This window comes from Schistocerca gregaria, chromosome 3 (assembly GCF_023897955.1).
Source record: "Schistocerca gregaria isolate iqSchGreg1 chromosome 3, iqSchGreg1.2, whole genome shotgun sequence".
NCBI classification, from domain to species: domain Eukaryota; kingdom Metazoa; phylum Arthropoda; class Insecta; order Orthoptera; family Acrididae; genus Schistocerca; species Schistocerca gregaria.
In genome coordinates this window covers 787,233,754-787,257,796 of record NC_064922.1, presented here as the reverse complement: position 1 = coordinate 787,257,796, position 24,043 = coordinate 787,233,754, and the positions used below count along the sequence as shown (strand labels likewise).

The 24,043-nt window shown below is 41.7% G+C and overlaps 1 protein-coding gene across 2 annotated transcripts in view; it reads right to left on the bottom strand.

Annotated features, from left to right (window-relative positions):
- LOC126354237 (sugar transporter SWEET1-like) overlaps positions 1 to 24,043 on the bottom strand; it is a 223,997-nt gene that overhangs the window by 84,509 nt on the left and 115,445 nt on the right. For both annotated transcript variants that reach the window (XM_050003735.1, XM_050003734.1), the window contains exon 3: positions 2,118 to 2,241. In XM_050003735.1, the coding sequence (XP_049859692.1) occupies positions 2,118 to 2,241 (124 nt within the window). The remainder of the gene's footprint in view (positions 1 to 2,117; positions 2,242 to 24,043) is intronic.

Here is a 24,043-nt window from a genome sequence, read left to right as displayed (position 1 = left end):
TTTATCCACCATAAATCTACAAGTGTAAGATGCTAAATTATGCCCACTTATACTGACACTATCCATGCCTGCAGACACATGGTTTCAGACAGACAAGTATATCAATCTCATTCTTATTTTCGAGATCACCTAAACACACTAATAGCTCATCTACTTTATTTTTTGTTCTCTTGATTTTTGATGAAGTAAGTTCATATTGCCCTTAGCTTTACCTCTATTTACTGTGCATGAAGTTTCTTTTATTCTATTTATCTTGATTGTCATCTGTCTGGACTTTGGCCTTAACCTAAAACACCTGTCTGCCTGGACACATTAACCACAGGGATCATCCCTTGTGTGACTGTGGACCCCCTTACAGTTTCTACTAATAGAGAAGCTAACTTATTTTTCCCCATCCTATTCAGGTGCAGGCCATATGTAGTGTATCCCCGCCTACTAATAGCATTTACTGAAACAACACTTATGTGAGATTTTGCCGGTGTCTGGAGCGTCCTGTTCAGCTCAGCGTTAACATGCCTTACAGTAGTGTTTACCCAGGGCTGATAATGGCACTGAAAGACTTCCACAAACCCCACATTTGTGTGCTCAGTTTCTGCCCCTATTTTATCCAGGTTACTCCTAGTACTGTATCTTGGATTCATAGCCAGGCTATTTCCTGCTTCCCCAACTATAATTACTTGATCTTCCTTCTCAAAGTCCCTGCATAGCTGATCTAAGTTTTCTGTAACATGGCTAAGGCTAGCATTTGATTTCACAAAACTTGTGACCTGGTACCCTGCACCTAATTTCTCCTGAAGCTGCTGGCCCACACCCCTCCCATGATTGCTGCCTATAAGCAGAATTCTTCTTGTCCTATTCTGGTTTGATCCCGACCTGTCTTTTTTTAAGCTAATATTCTGCTTCAAGCTACTTTCAACTACATCCGGATGAGGCCCTTCCTCCACTTCATATAGCAAGCCAAACTGATTTACTAACTGAATTTCTGGAGTTTTTCCCAGTGTTTCCCTTTTTTGCCCTTTGCTTGCTACCTTTTCCCAGTTCCCAGTCTCTTTTTCCTCCCATAACCAACACAATTCCAAGTTCGCGTTTTCTAATTCAGCCTTAAGGGCACAAATTTTTGCCTCCTGTTCAGCGATTTTTCTGTCCTTTCTACATAACCTACACTGCCATGGAAGAGCCTCATTTTCTACCCTTGTTTCCTCGCTGCTACTTTCACCCCAATGAAACCGTAACTTACAATCTACACAGAACATCCCCTCTTTCAAATTTCTGCGGCAACCACCACATTTGTCACACATGGTCTGATAGACAAACTTAACACAAAAGCAGAGAATAAGTTGGCACAAGACCACAGTAGTTTCGTAACCTGTAGCCTACTAATCTGTAAACAAACACATGTGAACAAACTTTTAAACTTACTTCCGAATGTTTTAACTACCTAACTTCTGTATGACCAACACAAATTAATTTGACTTTGAAGCAATAATTTGAGTCAAAAATGAAAATCTACACTCCCATGAAATTTACACCTAAAAAACATAAACAAAACTAGCGACTACCAGCCTTTTACGAAAGACTTCCTTTTTGATCTAAATACGGTCAGAAAAGCAAAACCTTCAATAGATAACCTAGAGAAGAAATATATACACTAACCTAAAATGTAATATTAACCAAATTACCTTTTATTTCAATATTAATCACTTAACTTAGCGAGAGCGTCGTATAAGCGCATCTGCCTAGCTCCAGAGATAAAACACATCTAATGGCTAGGATACTATTCTTAAATCTCAGCTCCAAGTAAAACTGTATGCACAGTACTCTGAACAAATACAACATACAATAGATGTTCTATGAAATTCTGTAATTCTGAACGGCAACAGTATTCACGTGAAACACAAAACTATATCATTTTTTTTTATATCACCTGTTTGCTTATCTGTGGAGTTCAGAGTGGATTTGCATAGAAACAGTTTAATTAATACACATCATTCATCTCACTAGGATATGCACCATACAAAATCTTTGAGAAATCTAACAAATTACTAAAACAATTAGCCAATGCTTTAGTCACTTTTAAAAATTATAGCTTCATGCTACTACATACTTATGAAGCTTACCTTCCTGATAGCGTATATGTAGTATGTTACTACATAACTGAACTGTAGTAAAGCACCAATTGAGTTGACAATAATTGTAGAAGTGTCAGATATTGCAATGCCATACAAAAGCCATAAAGAGGACCTGAAACACAAATGTATGTTTGCAGATTCAATGACATAAATTAAACATTACTTATATGAAAAAATACACTTTTCACCATTATTCACATTTTGAAGACCTTGCCAATATTTCATTGAAAGCGTCTGAAAAACAAAACAATAAAATACTTTCTTTGGTGGTGGAGAATCAGCATGTTTCAACTGGTTTGACTGTTGTTTTGTCTCTGGTGTATAGTAGTGCACCCAAGTTTCATCTGTGATCATAAACCAGCACAAAACATGTTGTTTGTTTCTCCAAAAATGGACCAAACATTGTTATATGTCCAGTCTCAAACGTTTTCGATCCAGCGTCAAGAGTCGCGGCACCCATCTTGCAGATAATTTTTTCATTTTTAATTCTTCAGTTAAAATGTGATATACTCTTTCATATGACATCTGGCAAGCATTAGAAATTTCACACACTTTCAATTGGTGATCCTCCATGAGCATTTTGTGCACTTTTGCAATGACTTCTGGAGTAGTGACACATTTTGGCTGACCACTGTGCAGATAATCATCTAAGCTCTCCCAACCAAATTTAAATTCATTTGTCCACTTGGCAACAGTTGAAGATGAAGGTGCAGAGTCCCCCAGTGTATTCTAGAAATCAGCATGAATGTCCTTTGCTTTCATATCTTTCTTAATGAAGTACTTAATCACTGCTCGAATCTCGATTTATTCCATCTTCGCAAATCACTGTGCGAGAACAACAGAGCCACATCACTGCCACAACTCTCTTCCGAGAGCACTGACATGGCACTTGTTTACAGGAAACAGATTAATGAATATCAGGTGAATAACTCTTTGCGCTAGCGCTGACCTCTCATGGTGATTCTAAGAACTTTTCAAACCACCCTCATATATGCCCCTTATACCATCACCTATTCAATCACCACCTAAACTGGACTCACCAGCTAAACTGATACACATTTCTGTTGATTTAGTACGAGTGGGGGACTTTTGAATTTGGCACCTATTACGAAGATGAATTTCTTGCAAATCTTGATAGATTACATAGGATGTTTCTTGTATGTCACTGCAATTTGGATGATTCGCAGTAGATGCGTCTTGCACTTGGCACCTTGTGAGTGAAATACGACTGTAGACAAATAACTTGTGATAGAGAAAACTTTTTATTGCAGATTTACGGGGAAAACGGCAAGTGGAATTTCAATGCACAATGCGACGAGAAAAGAAGTGGGTAGTGAACATTAACTGTTAAAAGTGAATGCAATGTGTAACATTAAAACTGTGTGAGTTAAGTAATGCAGGAAGTATGTCGCATGAAGTGGTAAGTTTCGCAAAGTGAAAAATACAGTTCACATCACTGGAGTATTAACATTTTGTAAGTGAAAAGTAGCAATGATCGTCGAAAAGAAATCGTAGCAGAAGAAAGTAGACAGTGACATCCACCGTGGTAAGGCAAACTGTGTAATCAGGGGAAACAATATGGATAGCAACTCAGCACATCACATCACATCACATCACATCACATCACATCACATCACATCACATCACATCACATCACATCACATCACATCACATCACATCACATCACATCACATCACAGCAGAGCAGAGCAGAGCAGAGCAGAGCAGAGCAGAGCACAGCACAGCACAGCACAGCACAGCGAAACACAGCACAGCGAAACACAGCACAGCACAGAACAGCGAAACACAGCACAGCACAGCGAAACACAGCACAGCAGCAGAAAAGGGATGCACTGGAGGCACTCTAGCTGAGGTCTGGAGTTCAATGCACAGTGAGGCAGTGGAGCACTAATGTGACCCGTAAAATATACTACACTCCTGGAAATGTAAAAAAGAACACATTGACACCGGTGTGTCAGACCCACCATACTTGCTCCGGACACTGCGAGAGGGCTGTACAAGCAATGATCACACGCACGGCACAGCGGACACACCAGGAACCACGGTGTTGGCCGTCGAATGGCGCTAGCTGCGCAGCATTTGTGCACCGCCGCCGTCAGTGTCAGCCAATTTGCCGTGGCATACGGAGCTCCATCGTAGTCTTTAACACTGGTAGCATGCCGCGACAGCGTGGACGTGAACCGTATGTGCAGTTGACGGACTTTGAGCGAGGGCGTATAGTGGGCATGCGGGAGGCCGGGTGGACGTACCGCCGAATTGCTCAACACGTGGGGCGTGAGGTCTCCACAGTGCATCGATGTTGTCGCCAGTGGTCGGCGGAAGGTGCACGTGCCCGTCGACCTGGGACCGGACCGCAGCGACGCACGGATGCACGCCAAGACCGTAGGATCCTACGCAGTGCCGTAGGGGACCGCACCGCCACTTCCCAGCAAATTAGGGACACTGTTGCTCCTGGGGTATCGGCGAGGACCATTCGCAACCGTCTCCATGAAGCTGGGCTACGGTCCCGCACACCGTTAGGCCGTCTTCCGCTCACGCCCCAACATCGTGCAGCCCGCCTCCAGTGGTATCGCGACAGGCGTGAATGGAGGGACGAATGGAGACGTGTCATCTTCAGCGATGAGAGTCGCTTCTGCCTTGGTGCCAATGATGGTCGTATGCGTGTTTGGCGCCGTGCAGGTGAGCGCCACAATCAGGACTGCATACGAGCGAGGCACACAGGGCCAACACCTGGCATCATGGTGTGGGGAGCGATCTCCTACACTGGCCGTACACCTCTGGTGATCGTCGAGGGGACACTGAATAGTGCACGGTACATCCAAACCGTCATCGAACCCATCGTTCTACCATTCCTAGACCGGCAAGGGAACTTGCTTTTCCAACAGGACAATGCACGTCCGCATGTATCCCGTGCCACCCAACGTGCTCTAGAAGGTGTAAGTCAACTACCCTGGCCAGCAAGATCTCCGGATCTGTCCCCCATTGAGCATGTTTGGGACTGGATGAAGCGTCGTCTCACGCGGTGTGCACGTTCAGCACGAACGCTGGTCCAACTGAGGCGCCAGGTGGAAATGGCATGGCAAGCCGTTCCACAGGACTACATCCAGCATCTCTACGATCGTCTCCATGGGAGAATAGCAGCCTGCATTGCTGCGAAAGGTGGATATACACTGTACTAGTGCCGACATCGTGCATGCTCTGTTGCCTGTGTCTATGTGCCTGTGGTTCTGTCAGTGTGATCATGTGATGTATCTGACCCCAGGAATGTGTCAATAAAGTTTCCCCTTCCTGGGACAATGAATTCACGGTGTTCTTATTTCAATTTCCAGGAGTGTATTTTCAAAGTAAGTTAAAGTGATAAATGGCATTGTGTATAATTAATGTTACTTAAAAGTGGTAGGGCAACCAAAAGTAAAATGAACGACCCAGATATTAGTGAGAATTTGGGTCAGGAGACCTCTGACTGGTCAGAGATCCATGATGTGTTTTTACTTGCAAAATCAAAAGAAGGCCCTGTAGTCAGGGTGAATGATATTGTAGGTAACAAGGGACAGGAAGTTCCCTTACATGCTTTAGGTACCACAGAATATGCATCTGCGTCAGACACTCAGACAGTGGTTAAGGGAAGTATGACGACGAAAATGAACCTTGAACCTAACAAAATTAATGGTTCAGAATTTAATATGCAAGCCATGTTTTCAGCTATGATGAGTAACTTACAGGAAAATGCTAGGGAAGCTAAACAATTAAAACAAAAACTGGAAATAGAAGAAACTGCTAGGGAAATTAAAAAAAAAAAGAACCAGAAGAAAATAACCAAATCTTGAAGCAACCAGTAAGAGAACAGAGGAAAGTGCTAGAGACACTAAAGAACAGTTGATGGAAAATTATAAAAGAAATCAACAAGAACACGGCGGATAGTGGTAGAGGAAAAAATTGAGTATATGATAATATAATCAAGGAACAGTGGGCAGCTCAAAATTGGGAAAAAAGTCATCACTGGGGAAGTAGCCACAGTAAATCACAGTAAATTTGTTAAAGAATTACTACAGAATGTTAAAATTTTAGATCATAATTTTGGTAAGGAGACTGAAAAACGTAATGTGTTGATCTCAAATGTAAGTTAAAAAAGTAAGATGACTTTTGAAATTGGGGGCAATGTACATTCAATTATTGATCTTTTTTATGTTATGTTGGCACACATGTCCCAAACATATGTTCACAGTTTCAAGTGTACAGCATACTTCATTTGTTTTTGAGATTATATATAAACACACACACACACGTGTTAGTGGGAAGTATCCAGATGGCCCAGACAGTGTAACACTGTGCCAAGATGTGTTGGCCGTGCACCAAGGCATGTTTAGCCACAGGGTGATCCTCATTACCAACAAACACTGCCTGCCTGTGTCCATTGATGTGAATGGACAGTTTGTTGCTGGTCATTCCCACATAGAAAGCTTCACAGTGTAGGCAGGAAAGTTGTTAAATTACGTGGGTGCTTTCACACAAGGCTCTGCCTTTGATCGTGTACACCTTCCAGGTTACAGGACTGGAGTAGGTAGTGGTGGGAGAGTGCATGGGACAGGTTTTACCCCGGGGGCCGTTACAGGGGTAGGAGCCAGAGGGTAGGGAAAGTGGTTTGGGGATTTCATAGGGATGAACCAAGAGGTTACAAAGGTTAGCTGGATGGTGGAAAGACTCTCTTGGTGGAGTGGGATGGATTTCATGAAAGATGGATATCATTTCAGGGAGGATTTGAGGAAGTCGTATCCCTGCTGGAGAGCCACATTCAGTCTGATCCAGTCCCGGAAAGTATCCTGTCACAAGTGGGACACTTTTGGGGTTCTTCTGTGGGAGGTTCTGGGTTTGAGGGGATGAGGAAGTGGCTCTGGTTATTTGCTTCTGTACCAGGGCGGGAGGGTAGTTGCGGATGCGAAAGCAACCAATACACCAACAACCTGAAAACTCTCTTTTAAATATGTCTGCTTGTGTCTGTATATGTGCAGAAGGATATATGTGTGTGTGTGTGTGTGTGTGTGTGTGTGTGTGTGAACCTATCATTTTTTCCCCTAAGGTAAGTCTTTCCGCTCCCGGGATTGGAATGACTCCTTACCCTCTCCCTTAAAACCCACATCCTTTCGTCTTTCCCTCTCCTTCCCTCTTTCCTAATGAAGCAAAAGTGGGTTTTGAAAGCTTGGATTTTGTATGTGTGTGTGTGTGTGTGTGTGTGTGTGTGTGTGTGTGTGTGTCTATCAACATACCAATGCTTTGGTTTGGTAAGTTACATCATCTTTGTCTTTAGATATATTCTTCGCACGTGGAATGTTTCCCTCTTTTATATAAATATTACTAAACAGGAAAGTGCTGGTAGATAGACACAATAAAAAACACACAAACACACATACAAATACCAAGCTGTTGCAACCCATGGTTGCTTCACCAGGAAAGGGGGAAGGAGAGGGAAAGACAAAAGGATGTGGGTTTTATGGGAGAGGGTAAGGAGTCATTCCAATCCCGGGAGCGGAAAGACTAGTCATAGGGGGAAAAAGGGGCAGGTATACACTCGCACACACACACATATCCATCCGCACATATACAGACACAAGTGCATATTGTTGTTGTTGGGGTCTTCAGTCCTGAGACTGGTTTGATGCAGCTCTCCATGCTACTCTATCCTGTGCAAGCTGCTTCATCTCCCAGTACCTACTGCAGCCTACATCCTTCTGAATCTGCTTAGTGTACTCATCTCTTGATCTCACTCTACGATTTTTACCCTCCACACTGCCCTCCAGTACTAAATTGGTGATCCCTTGATGCCTTAGAACAAGTCCTACCAACCGATCCCTTCTTCTAGTCAAGTTGTGCCACAAACTTCTCTTCTCCCCAATTCTATTCAATACCTCCTCATTAGTTACGTGATCTACCCATCTAATCTTCAGCATTCTTCTGTAACACCACATTTCGAATGTTTCTATTCTCTTCTTGTCCAAACTATTTATCGTCCATGTTTCACTTCCATACATGGCTACACTCAACACAAATACTTTCAGAAACGACATCCTAAAACTTAAATCAATACTCGATGTTAACAAATTTTTCTTCTTCAGAAATGCTTTCCTTGCCATAGCCAGTCTACATTTTACATCCTCTCTACGTTGACCATCATCAGTTATTTTGCTCCCCAAATAGCAAATCTCCTTTACTACTTTAAGTGTCTCATATCCTAATCTAATTCCCTCAGCATCACCCGACTTAATTCGACTACATTCCATTATCCTCGTTTTCCTTTTGTTGATGTTCATCTTATATCCTACTTTCAAGACACTATCCATTCCGTTCAACTACTCTTCCAAGTCCTTTGCTGTCTCTGACAGAATTACAATGTCATCGGCGAACCTCAAGGTTTTTATTTCTTCTCCATGGATTTTAATACCTACTCCAAACTTTTCTTTTGTTGAATCTACTGCTTGCTCAATATACAGATTGAATAACATCGGGGAGAGGCTACAATCTTGTCTCATTACCTTCACAAACACTGCTCCCCTTTTGTGTCCCTTGACTCTTATAACTGCCATATGGTTTCTGTACAAATTGTAAATAGCCTTTCGCTCCCTGTATTTTACCCCTGCCACCTCCAAAATTTGAAAGAGAGTATTCCAGTCAGCATTGTCAAAAGCTTTCTCTAAGTCTACAAATGCTAGAAATGTAGGTTTGCCTTTTCTTAATCTAGCTTCTAAGATAAGTCGTAGGGTCAGTATTGCCTCAAGTGTTCCAACATATCTACGGAATGCAAACTGATCTTCCTCGAGGTTGGCTTCTACCAGTTTTCCCATTTGTCTGTAAATAATTTGCATTAGTATTTTGCAGCTGTGATTTATTAAACTGTTAGTTCGTTAATTTTCACATCTGTCAACACCTGCTTTCTTTGGGATTGCAATTATTATATTCTTCTTGAAGTCTGAGGGTATTTCGCCTGTCTCATACATCTTGCTCACCAGGATGGTAAAGTTTTGTCAGGACTGGCTCTCCCAAGGCTGTCAGTAGTTCTAATGGAATGTTGTCTACTCCAGCGGCCTTGTTTCGACTTAGGTCTTTCAGTGCTCTGTCAAACTCTTCACGCAGTATATCTCCCATTTCATCTTCATCTACATCCTGTTCCATTTCCATGATATTGTCCTCAAGAAAATCGCCCTGGTATAGACCCTCTATATACTCCTTCCACCTTTCTGCTTTCCCTTCTATGCTTAGAACTGGGTTTCCATCTGAGCTCTTTATGTTCATGCAAGTGGTTCTCTTTTCTCCAAAGATCTCTTTAATTTTCCTATAGGCAGTATCTATCTTACCCCTAGTGAGATACACCTCTACATCCTTACATTTGTCCTCTAGCCATCCCTGCTTAGCCATTTTGCACTTCCTGTTGATCTCATTTTTGAGACGTTGGTATTCCTTTTTGCCTGCTTCACTTACTGCATTTCTGTATTTTCTCATTTCATCAATAAAATTCAGTATCTCTTCTGTTACACAAGGATTTCTACTAGCCCTCATCTTTTTACCTACTTGATCCTCTGCTGCCTTCACTATTTCATTTCTCAAAACTAACCATTTTTCTTCTACTGTATTTCTTCTTCTGCTGTATTTCTTTCCCCCATTCCTGTCAATTGTTCCCTTATACTCTCCCTGAAACTCTGTACAACCTATGGTTCTTTCAGTTTATCCAGGTCCCATCTCCTTAAATTCCCTCCTTTTTGCAGTCTCTTCAGTTTTAATCAACAGTTCATAACCAATAGGTTGTGGTCAGAGTCCACATCTGCTCCTGGAAATGTCTTACAATTTAAAACATCAGCTTCCTTTTTCATTTCTTACCCCCAATCCATATTCACCTACTATGTTTCCTCTCTTCCTTTTCCTACTGTCAAATTCCAGTCACCCATGACTATTAAATTTTCGTCTCCCTTCACTACCTGAATAATTTCTTTTATCTCATCATATATTTCATCAATTTCTCCGTTATCTACAGAGCTCGTCGGCATATAAACTTGTACTACTGTAGTAGGTGTGGGCTTCGTGTCTATCTTGGCCACGATAATGTGTTCACTATGCTGTTTGTAGTAGCTTACCCGCACTCCTATTTTTTTATTCATTATTAAACCTACTGCTGCATTACCCCCATTTGATTTTGTATTTATAACCCTGCATTCACCTGACCAAAAGTCTTGTTGCTCCTTTCACCAAACTTCACTAATTCCCAATATATCTAACTTTAACCTCTCCCTTTCCAATTTTAAAATTTCTAACCTACCTGCCCGATTAAGGGATCTGACATTCCACGCTCCGATCCGTAGAACGCCAGTTCTCTTTCTCCTGATAACGACATCCTCTTGAGTAGTCCCCGGCCGGAGATCCGAATGGGGGACTATTTTACCTCCAGAATATTTTACCCAAAAGGACGCCATCATCATTTAATCATACAGTAAAGCTGCATGCCCTCGGGAAAAATTACGGCTTTAGTTTCCCCTTGCTTTCAGAAGTGCATATATAGTGTTTAGAAGTGTTACAAGCTCTTCCAAGATGACTGAGAAGATGCCAGTGACAAACCTCATTCCGGACACCCCAACACATGATAATGTCAAAGCTGTGAAGAAAATTGTTTTGGAAAATTGTGGAATTACTGTAAGAGGAGATGCTAATGATGTTGGCATATCAGTTGACATGCATCATGCAATTATTTAGGTTGTTTTGGGCATGAGGTGTGTGTCAGTGAAGTTTGTCCCAAAACTTCTCAATTTTGATCAGAAGAACCATCGCATGAGAATCGCTCAGGAGCTCTTGAATGATGTCAATGATGATCTTGATGTGTTCAAAAAAGTCATAACTGGTGTAGAAATATGGGTCTACTGTTATGACATCAATACCCAAGCCCACTTATCCCAATGGAAGCATCCTGGAGAGCCAAGACAAAAAAGCACGCCAAATTTGATCAAATGTCAAAGTTTTGCTCACTGTTTTTTCTGAATTTTTGGCTACGCCCAAGCAAAAGTGGGAAGAAAATCAGGAGCCCAAAATAAATGAATATTATTTGGTGGAAAAATGGGTATTGTACTGCAGCACTAATTTAGTGCAGGAAGACTGGAAATTATGTTTCCCTGAACATACCACAGAGGAATTCATATGGCATATACAAATGATATGTGGTTATTTAGGACCCAAAAAGTGTGTGGAAAAGTTGAAAGAATCCAGCATTTTTAACAATATGGTAATGAGAGCTAGGAGAATACTAGAAAGATGTCAAAAGTGTCAGAGGACGAAAACACCTACAACCAGCAGTAAAGGGCAAATGTAATGCATAATACCAAACGAGGTAGGTGAGATAGCTGCAGCTGATGTGCTCATGCCTCTCCCAAACACCAAAAGAGAATAATGGGTGTATTTTCTAAATTTTTAAGATTGTACCCTATGAGGAAATGTACCGGAAAAGTAATAGCTAGTAAACTGGGGCAAGATTATGATGTCCATACAGCATGCAGGCATAAACAAATACTTAATGATCATGGGTTGCAAGACTATGTAGAGCTTTTTGCTGTGACCAGCATACCACTTTCGGAATGTATGTTAAAGATTTTGAAAAGATAAAAATGAGGTTAGCACCCTAATGTAGTGGAAATAGCACATCGAGAGTCCCACAGAGTACGTCATATACAATGTAGTAGATCTTGAGAGATTCTGTGGTAATTGAAGGGAAGCCTCCAAACTCTTGAGTACCTGAGTATCGGTTACAAGATAGAACATCCCTCTAGTAAGATAATATTGACTACACATTGTGAAAGGTATAGACACAACCATGAGATGCATTGTAAATAATAGTTCTATTAAATCACCGAGAGAGAAAGTAGTTCTAAGAATATTGAAATAACATGTGCCCAGTTCATGAGTTTGTAAGCAAAAGCAGGGACTGAATGAACCTCGTGAGGGCGTGGTGTGTTGGCTTATTGTGATGTCAGCAAGGCCATTAAAGGGATTGCACAGGCAGTGAGAGGCTAATGACATGCAGAGCATAGCTGGTTGCTGAAACAGCTTAGCCAGATGATTATGTTATATGGTCGGCATCACGTAAGCAGACATCTCACGACCGCTACAATGGTAAACATAGAGATCCGTTTATGAAGTACAGATAAATCAACAATGTAAAACTAAATAATTTTAAACCAAGATTTAATATTTGTTATTAAATGATCCATTAAGTGAAGAATAAAATAATTACAAGATGATAATTTTTCAAGAATTAACGAAATTAAAAGACTGTCATATAAATTTAGTATTGTTTATTTTATAATGATTATTTGAAAATAATTCACTAATTCATGAACGTAGTAGTTATGGCCACTTGGGCACAACGAGTAGAGTTAGTCAGAACAAACAATCCAGTGTTTGGGAAATATAACTTATTATTGTATGTTGGTTCTAAAATACATTGTTGTGACTCACCAATCATTCAAAGTGCCGCCACACAATTACGCGGCACTGTCTTCCAGCCATGCAGCAGCTGCGCCACCTAAGTGGCCAGTCAGGCAGCGGCCGCTAGACTTGGACTCAGTCTTCATTCGAATGTTACCCTGTTCACATGTCTTGCTTTGTTTTGTTTGTTTTGTGTCCCATTGGGGATCAGTTTCATCTCTTACCAGTTTATGAGGTATGAATCTCTCAATTGCTGTTGCTACTATATCTTTGAATTTGAGCCACATCTCTTCTACATCTCTACATTAATAAGATCACTAAATTAAATATGAATGGCTTGCAAAGAGGATGGAATAGTGCTGTCTATGCACCCAACTTTTCTTGTATTTATTGGTTTGCATATAAATTACACAGCCAAGCTAACAAAGCAGTGAATTAATAACTATAACAATGCTTTAAGAAAATAAAAACCCTTAATGTGAAAGTTAGTTTGTTGTGTTGTTGTGTTGTTTTGAAATATGTGTGTTCAACTTGACATAACAATTGGCGACGAGGTAGTGGATTTTTCCTTTTCATCGTTGACCCACATGTTTCCATGGCTACTGTCGAGCAACTATTGCAAGGTCTCATTGAACAGCAAACGCTTCTAACATCGGTGATTCGCGATTTCATCGCGGCATCAAATGCGGGGCATTTCTCGTCATCGTCTATACCTCCTTTTCCTCCTTACGACGAGACGGCGGAAGACTGGTCTGATTACGAAAAATGTCTTCGACAGCACTTCTTGGCATTTCATGTCACGGATGAACAAACATGTAAGTCTCTGTTCCTTTCATGGAATTCACCTCAAATGTATCGGTTGTTGACGCAATTGGCTCCTTTGAAAGATCCTGCGTCTTTGTCCTTTGCTGAAATGTGCTCACTTCTGTCTGTCTATTTTCAAAAGCAAACGCATGCGGTAGCCTCTCGTGTTGCCTTTTATCATTGTCAAAAATATCTGCATCAATCCTATCGCATTTGGGCTGCTGAACTTCACGGCCTCAGTCAAAGTGTCAATTTGTTACTGACGTTCACAAAGAATCCTATGCCGATTCCATGGTACGGGATGCTATTATCCGGTCGGTGCCCGACAAGGAAGTTCGGCAACGTGCCCTTCAGTTGGCAAATCTGATTGTAGATGAAGTCCTATCCATCGCGCAGTCTTCTGAAATTTCTCGCGCTGCTGTGGTGCAAATAGAGGTGTGGGGTGACGTCGGGGAAATACAACCACTGTGCGCTGTTGACGACGCGTGTGGTGCGTCCCCGCCGACCGATGTAGCCACAGTACGCTCCCACGCGCAGCCTCGGCCTAACCGTAAACAACCCTCTCAGAAACTGCAGCAAAACAGACGGCAACTTCATTCATGTCCGAGGTGTTTTACGAAACATTCACAGGAGGACTGTCCCCAACGTTGGGCCATGTGTCACAACTGCAAAAAGAAGGGTCATATGTCTGCCATTTGCAAATCTGACGACATACATGATGTTCATGACCATGACACTGATTCTGCTTCTGTGTTGTCTGTCAACTGCACTTCTTCCCTTTCAGGGAAGTTATTTCTTACTGTCCAAATCCTTGGTCAGGATGTTCGCAAGCAGGTGGATACCAGTTCTGCTGCCACTATAATTAATTCTCAGACGTATCTTCAGTTGGGTTCTCCACTCCTATCACCTGTCACTCGGCAATTACGGATGTACAATAAACAGAAGATTTCTCTCTTGGGACAATTTAATGCTGAGGTATCTTACAAATCCGTCATTTGCACTTTTCCCATATTTGTGGTCGACCAGCGCAGTGCAGAAAATCTTTTAGGTTTCAATGCCTTTCACGTTTTTGGGTTCTCTATAGATGACTCTGTCAATATCGTCTCTGATGCTATTCCTTATGCTTAATTGGATTCCTTGTTGACGACATTTTCGTCCCCTTTTTCTCCTGGGTTAGGCCGTGCAAACGACTTTGAAGCTCATATCATGCTCAAACCCACTGCTCGGCCTAAGTTTTTTTGGGCTCGGCCCATTCCAGTGGCCCTTCGTTATTGGGTAAAACAGGAGCTGGATTGTCTCACTACTTCCAGGGTCTTGCTTCCTGTAACTTCCAGTGAGTGGTCCTCTCCTGTCGTTGTTGCTAAGCCCAATGGTGATATTCGTCTCTGTAGCGATTTTAAAGCCACTGTAAATGCACAATACCTCATCGACACTTATCCTATGCACCGACCTGAAGAACTGTTCACTATACTTGCGGGTGGCCAGTATTTTTCTAAAACTGACCTGTCAGAAGCTTATCATCAACTTCCTCTCGACGCTGCTTCCCGGCAGTTTCTAGTCCTTAACACGCCTTTCGGCCTATATCAATACCAACGATTGCCAATCGCCAATCGGGGTTGCCAGCGCCCATGCTCTCTTTCAACGAATCTTGGAACAATTATTGCTCCCTGTCCCTGGGTGTATAAATTACATGGACGACATTGATGTCACTGGCTCCACCACCGAAGAACATCTTCAGAACCTCTGCACACTTTTTCATGTCTTACAGGCTGCCGGTCTTAAGTGTAATCTTCCGAAATCACAATTTTTTCAGGCATCTACCACGAACTTGGGGTTTCAACTCTCTCGGGATGGTATTCATCCTCTTCAGCAAACAGTCGCGGCAATCGATGCCCTTCCTCACCCTATATCTGTTAAGGGGAGCCGGAGGTGCCTATGCTGCCCATGTTAAAATCACTAAGTTTGAGGAACGTTTATGAATAAACTACCAAATAGAAATTATTTTTTTTTTTTTGCATGTAGAGTGGTTTAGTATTTGTAGAGTGGTTTAGTATTTGCAGTTATGACAGAGGGATTTTGGAGTATCTTTTCTAGTTTCCTTCCAATTATTTTTATTATTAATGACCCAAATTTTTTTTACAGATAATTACTTTATAATTAAACTTAAATGAAACTACTGAACATATTGCCAAATGGCTGTGTTACAATGTAAGTTTGAGCACTATGAGTGCTATATAAAAATTTCATCTCTCTAGCTTGAGTGGATTTTGAGAAAATGTTCCTCATATTCGAAAAATTCTAATTTACGGGAAATGGCTATCAAAGTTTCTCAATCCATTCCTGCACTATAGGATGGATTATCAGGGTCTTCTTCTTCATCCTCCAAAAGCTTCATCTTCTGTCTTCTTTTCTGGCCTGTTGTTCCATCATACTTCATATGCCTTTCTCTTCTTTCTGCTCCTCTTACCCTTTCTCTGTCAATATTTCTTAGTGCTTGTACAGTGTTCACCCCAGCTGTAAATCCTAATGCCTTCAGAACTTCATACTTCACACTGTTCCCTAGGTTGTATGTTGCTATTGCATCATAAATGCCAAAGTGCAGTATTTTTATGCTTACAAACACCCTTTTATGAATCACTTTCCAAATGAAATTGTTTACGCTCTCATTAGGAATCTGCATCTTTCCGTGTAGACATTTGTGTAACAATTCCGGCTGTGCTAAGTCATGAAAAATTGGTTTTATTGCGTGTATCACAGCTGCTGGCAAACCATGTTTGTGATCATAGTCCTTTTTTACATTATATTTGCACCAGGAATCTTTTGGGCACAGGCTGTGTTGAGGGTATTCATTGGAAGAGGCAGTCACTAACATTACTAGTATTTTGCCTTATAGCATACCCATAGTATCTCTGTAGACGTTCAATCACCTCATCAGTAAGCCTGCCTCTCCTTCCTTTGTCTTTCCATCACTGAGCTAACTTGAACCAAAAGTTTGTTTGAGCCTTCGAAGCCGTGCACCCATACGCTTTTGCACATGCCCAAAACATTCTAACTTTTCAACTACAAATTCATTTCCATATGGTTTCAGTTTCTCTATAGTCTTGAAACCTTTGGAGTCACCATCCCCAAGGTAGTATTTGTACCTAACGTTGTATATGGGAACTGAACGTTCAAAAATTTGTTTCACTCCATCCACTTCCATTGCTCCACTTGATCCACTAAAATTTGCCTCAGAGGTTCCACTGTGCTCTCCTTGATTATATTTCTGCACCTACAATGTTTTGATAATATTGCAACATCTATCACTTTTGCACTATCACCCCAAGTAGCAGTTACAAACGTATTCAGGGATTTCTGACCCCTCTTTTGCCAGGAACCCTCTAATGCCACTACCAAATCCCTAGAACCACCGTTCATTTCTACAGATTCCTCCACTGCTTCCTTCATGGTTCTCAAAGCCACATCTTCAACTGAGGATTTTACCAGTTCACAGTAGTACCCAAATTTGCGTCGGTAGCTCAGCCGTTGCATTGCCTGTTGCATAAAAAACGTGCCTTTTCACTGGTCCGCGTCATGCGATGTGGCTTTCCACGAATTGAAGGCTATGCTGCAACAGGCCCTATGCCTGGCTACTTATCGATCTGGCCAACATCTTGTTCTTGCCACGGACACCTCTCAATGTGGGGTCGGTGCAGTCCTTGCGCACTGTTTTTCGGACGGCTCTGAACAACCCATTGCTTATGCCTCCAAAACGCTCACGGATGCCCAAAAAAGTATTCTCAAATTGAAAAAGAAGCTTTGGCCATTATTTATGCTCTTCGTAAGTTTGGTGTTTTTCTCTATGGCTCCAAATTTGATCTTGTTACGAATCACAAACCACTTGTTTCCTTGTTTCATCCATCATCGTCACTTCCCGACAAGGCTGCACACAGCTGCCAGCGTTGGGCTCTTCACTTGTCTCGTTTCAATTATGAGATTCATTTCCGGCCGACGGCTCAACAGGCGAATGCTGATGCATTGTCTCATCTTCCCATGGGTCCTATCCGGCATTCGATAGGGACGAACTTCTGTGTTTCCACCTGGATGTTGTCGGGCAACGGGTTGTGGGCAGGTTCCCATCACCGGGGACTGGCTGGTGGCTGCTAAGGGTTCTGACTCTACCCCCTCCCGGGTTTTACGCTGTATTCAGAAGGGTTGGCCACATCGTCCGTCCACTAAGACTTCTGATCCATTGTGGAACTACTACACTTTGCGCTATCACCTCACGGCTAGGGATGGTGTTATCCCCTTTCCACCGACAATGTTTCACCGCGTGTTGTCGTACCTGCGTCTTTGCGTGCTTCGTCTTGCGCCTCCTTCACCAAGGGCACTGGGGTGCTCTCGCACAAAATCTCTGGTGTGCCGTCATGTGTACTGGCCCGGCATCGACTCTGAAATAGCACACATGGTCGCTGCCTGCAGCCCTTGTGCATCACAGGCCACCGCCCCGAAGTCATCTTTGTCACCGTGGCCTTCGCCTGAGAAGCCCTGGGAACGTATTCATGCTGGCTTCACGGGACCTTTTTTAGGTACTTATTGGCTTCTCGTTATTGACGCCTACTATAACTTTCCTTTCATTGTCTGTTGCACGTCGCCTACCACCGCGACAACCACAAGTGAGGCTGAACGACTCGTCCACACATTTAAGGCTCAGATGCGGAAACTTCTGACTTCTTCTGCTGCTGATGATGTGCTTCTCCAGTTTCTGGCTTCTTACCGTTTCACCCCCATGGCTTAGCTCTTACATGGCCGACAGCACCGCACACTACTTCATCTTCTGCAGCCTTCCCCCTCACGGCTGCGGGTGCCTTCACTTGGCCGGTTCACCGCCGACGACCTCGTCTGGGTACGGGGATATGGCAGGCGGCCAAAATGGAGTCCTGGCTGCATCTTACAACACCGTGGCTGACACTTGAATGAAATCCAGATGGACACGGGTGTTGAAGTGCGTCATTTGGACCAGCTTCGGCCTCGTGTGCCAGCAATACCTGTTCCGAATGCCCCTACACCAACTTCGGCTCTACCTGACACTCAGCATCTTGGCATCTCTCAATACTCACAACGCAGCCCTCTCACCGTCATCTCGGTGCCAGCACAAGAACGGACACCACCAGGAGACGTGCCCATGCCGGAACCGGATGACCATCATCTGTCGGAGCCAATCTACTTGCCTCCTCTTCCTACAGATGCCGACACATCGCCCATGTCTCCTGTTATATCAACTGGACTTGCCGCAATGGGCAGATTGGTGCACGGGGCCCCAACAGATTCGACCCCTACGTCTCCTGTCATCTCGACCTGTTATCATCGGGGACACTTCCATTTATACGGGAAGCCTCCTCCTCGAAAATTTGCAGCCAGTCAAACAACCCCTATGGACTTTTCAAAGGGAGGAAAAGTGTTGTGACTCACCGATCATTCAAAGTGCCACTGCGCAATTACGCGCATCCTCTACATGCAGCGCTGTCTACCAGCCATGCAGCAGCTGCGCCACCTAAGCAGCCAGCCAGGCAACGGCCACTAGACTTGGACTCAGTGTTCATCCGAATGTTACCTTGTTCACATGTCTTGCTTTGTCAAATTGCTCAGTGACTTACATGTGTTGTGTCGTTTTAACTAATACGTGTTCAACTTGAAGTTATAACATACATGTCTTTGTTTCATGCATCCACACTTGATGTCTTGATGATGGGAACATGGGGAATTCAGTACACACCTACCAGATGAAGTAGCAGAGACACTGTAGGCATATGCATGAATTATGGCTACAATCATCCCTAGGACCAAAAATTTCAGCTGGCAAATAATAGTGCCTCTCGTCAAATAAGTGTGTCAATGCAGTAATTTATCAAAGAATGACCTTGAGTCATAAGTGCTCCATAAACTTCAATGGTGGTCAGTGAAACACTATAGGAATGTAAAAAGAAAAACCTTCTTGTGTAATTTTATAAAATGTGTTTTATATTTTGTATGTGATATGTATTTACAAAAATTCTGGAAAATTATGCTGCAATGGACTTCTGTGGGACAGCCAACCAGCTGCTTAGAAATGTGAGCTAAATGTTTGTAATAATTTCTCTAGATTTCTGTTAAAGTTAAACAAATTGTACTATTATGATAGTTTCTAAACAAATTTTACATTCTCAATAAATGTTTCAAAAGCTAATGTTTACTTGTCTTTGTGAGCATACATGAAGTGTTTTCTAATACTTTCTGTTATACGTATATTAATGTGGTATTTTCAAAGAATTTTGGTAGTTAAAATATATGGCATGGTAACCAAACCTAAAAAATTATGCAAATTCCAATAATTGGAAGCTAGGAACACTGTTTCAGTAGGTGCAAATGTAATATGATTTCATAAACCAGTAGATTTTTCATGTTAAAGATTTTTGTCAAACTACTAAAATTGTATTTGAAGAGAAAAAGACTTTTTAAAATAACTAGCATAAAACAAAATGACATATGGTGTAAAGGTTGCTCCTAAGAATTGAGGTATCACATTTCAAACATTTCCCAAGTTACATTTTGTCTGAGGGGGGGGGGGGGGGGGGGGGGAGAGAGAGAGAGAGAAAAAGAAATGCTGATAAAAAATTAACAAAAGGGATGTGTAAGGTAACCCTTATTTGCAGATAAGAGCCCATTTTACTTTATTTCCAGTTGTGCTATTTCACATACGTGAAGTAAATGTATCAGCGCTGCAGTATATACAGAATAAGGAGTGAGCGGTAGGTTCCCCAAAGGTAGTTGGCCATCTGTTGCTTTCAGAGCAAGTGGGATGATGTGCTGATCCAGAAATCACTTGTGGCATCAGCAAAGAGATATGTGGGAAAGTAAATTTATTCTGGCATGAATCAAGTAATCGTTATTAATAAATAGTTGCCTTTTGCCTCTCAGACATTAGGAGGAGTCCATGGGTCATAAATACTATCTTTCAATAATTTTACAATGTCAGGAAATGTTGATATTAATAAATAAATGAATAACTTTGACATAACCCAAGATGTACGATCTTATACTAATTATACCAGTTGTGCGCTCAAGTTACAGACTGTGCATACATACATGGGATTTTTGTCTATGGCATTTCATTCAATGAAGTTAATTTGTTTTTCTTATTATTTTGTGTGTGTCCTGTGTGGTATCACATATCATGCCAGAAGAGTGATGTGTCTCCCTGCATATTCTTAGTGACAAGAGATACAAACAAACAAACAAACAAACAAAGAATGATAAAACTGTTAGATGAGAGAGCAAAACTATGTGGATTTGTTGCTCTATTTTCATGTGGAGAAACACGCCAAGGGACTACGCATGTCTTTAAGATGGGACGTAAATCACAGTAACTTCACGAGCAGAAGACCTGGGGAGTGTTGCATAAAAGCTCCTTTAATTGCCCTGTAGAAGCATATCAGCTCCAGAGTAAATTAAATCAAACATAACATTGGAAAATATGAATTGATTTGTCATTCTGCATTCTGAACTAGCATGTAGTGTTTTCAAGTTAGATGCAATTATTGAAGTCTCTTGTTATTTCATTGACACTGCAAATGGAATATATGTTACAAAAGGGTCAGAAAAATTATTGAAGAAAGTTGAAATTGTTAGATGAAAAAGTCCTAGATTGCTGCATCTAATGTTACAGCCAACTAAAAACAAAAAGAAAACCAGAAAAATATTTAATATTTACTGATTAAAATAAGCCAAATCCAAACTTTGGAAAACAATCAGAATACTACACCTATGTATAATATGTAAAATATAATTAAAACCTATGTCACAATGAGTACTGCTGCTGCCATTTCCCCTAATATAATAAAAAGAGTAAGTGAGCACATTTGTAGGTGTCTGTTCAAACTGACAAATCCATATGTATACACAATGTTTCAATAACCAACCCAATCATCAACTTCAGATGCTAAAAGCCCTGAGTTAACATGTGCATGTGCAGCTCTCACACTAACGAACATTCAAACGTTAGACTAGAGATTGCAACACCTGAACTATACAGCAGACAGTTGTATAAATACTGTGCATAATCTGAAATCACCAACCTGGTGATTATCTGAAACGTCACTAATCAGCAATCATATCAGCTAAAGCTACATTTCAATTTGCTCACAGTCAGTGTGCAATTCCTGACTAAATTAGTACAGTGCAATGTGTGGATTTTGTGCCTACTCCACTACCTATCACTTCACCCTGCCACTTAGAAAAAAAAAAAAATGTTTTAATCATGTTATACAGCAGTATGGTCATTTTCTTAAAATAAACATTATTTAAATCTTCCTCTCATCCTGTTAACAAAATAATAGTTTGTGAGAAGGATTTAAGGAAATATTTTCTGAGCTCTCTATATTGTTGCACAGCAAAATAGTACTTAAATGCAGGAATAAAATTTGCCTTCACTGTGACAGCACTAAATGCAGCACAGCTGTAGAACACACAACAATGGCATAAACAATGTCAGCTCTCGGATTAGCCTCAGTACAAACAAGCAGGGAGCTCGCTGCCTTACACTGTATGAGAGGGAATGTCAGGAACACCTGAGCCAGCATTTAGACAATAGTGCAGAGCAGACATAATAGGGGACACTTGTAGTAATTACACCTAAAAATTACAAGAACACCTTTCAGGTGGCAAAATTTTTATAAAGAAGAACTCTGAAGGCCTGATGTTAGACATTAGGCTAGCCAAAAGCATTGACAGGCTCAAAAAACTGGAGTACATTCAGACACCAGCAAAGAGACACCTTGTCATTGACTGCTATAAAACCCTCACCTTCCCTCTAATCATTCTCAGAGTCTGGCCACTCCATCATGGTACTGATGAAAGGCCTACTCCACTAGGTGCAGGATGACCTGGTGAATATGATGAAGTGTCACCAGCCACTGCTACATGTCTGCATGGCTGTCAAGGAAACTTCAACTTTAGAAGCTGCATTCCTGCCTGTCACACCCGTGAGTACCCGAGGATGAGGGCCATCCATGAATGAAGAACCCACATCTGCCCATCTTCAAGCTGTGCATCTTGGAAGCAGGGCACCTGTACCACCACTCCTGGCCAGTGAAAGTACCACCATATGACTGTATGCTGGGGCCACCTCCGGGGGCTGTCCGCCATATCACTGTAGGGTCTTCCACCTACAAGCTACCTTGACAAATCATAGCACCTCCCATAAACTAAAAGACTACACATTCACAACTCACACTTAATTATCCTACACCCACATAGAAGGCCCCATCTGGCAGGCTGCTACAGCATATCCCACCCTGTAGAGAGCAGTAATGTTACACCTCCAGGAGAGGGTTCTCCAGCATAACTAACACTTTACCCAAAATGGTAGCAGAAACTCTGTACAAATATAACATCTGATATTCTTTATTGTTTTACATTTTATCAATATTAAACTATGCATGAAAGTTCTAGTCAATTTCCATCTGATCACTTTACCTATTGACACATGCCTTCTTGAACTTGTAGTATTTTTACAAACATAAAGTTCCAGGAGATTACTATCCTGTGAATCTCAGCTCAGATTTTCACAACGGTTTACATCAGGAGAAATGGAGAGGGGGCACTTCCAGAAAGTTCCTCCTGCCCTTTTACAATCCTTTAGCACAGATTATATCGTCCTTAATATTAGTTTTTATATATGCACTGAAAAAATTGAAAGTCGCCCACCTTAATATCTTCCTATAAAACCAACAAATTAGAATGAAACAAAATATGTGAAACAACCCCCACAAAAATAGCCATAAGTGCCTGTAACACTTCTTTCTCTTCTTGACATTCAATGCAACTTTCATTCCAGCCAAATTGATACATGCAGACCGGGAATTAAATGCAATGTTTATATGAGGCATAGCACATTTGAAAATGTCAGTCGATTCCTGTTTCCTATCCAGGCACCTGAAGATGAAGCTACCTAGGTTTCAAATCAGCAGCATGTGAAATTAACACCAACAAACATAGGTGAAGGAAAAGAATGAAACATGTCTTCTGCCAAAACTGAGGAACTCACATCCCTGTACTTTCCAACAACATGCAAAAAAAGATCAGTACATCGGTCTGTATATAAGCCTAAATGTGGAGAAGTGGATGGGAAAAACACTACTACTGCAAGTCCATAACTAGAGATATCTGCTGCGTAGAAGTGAAGGGAGAGTTCTCTTGTCACCACAGTAAATGAAACAGTTTGGTGTGTTTGGGGCTGGGGAGCTGTCTGACCTAGTACTGACCGTCAGTATGACCGCCAAGATAGGACGAGCAATATGTGGAATATCAGTATATTTTATAAGTCACACTGTGAGGTCCTGATATACAGGACAATCAATTGACAAGGACAAGCGTGCACTGGGCTTTTCACATGTCACTGAGAAAATTGCTTGTACCAATGTTAAATTCTGGAGTGCAGCATGAAATGTCAGGGGTTCCCATTGATTTACTGAAGATTGTAAAATATTGGTAGACAGGTCGCAGTGCAGCAATGCTTGACAACAGCCAGTGAACAGCATATTACAATCCAGATTTCTTTCCATGGGATACAGAAATCACAGCCCTACATGTTTATCTCTGCCCAGTGTACCTCAGAGA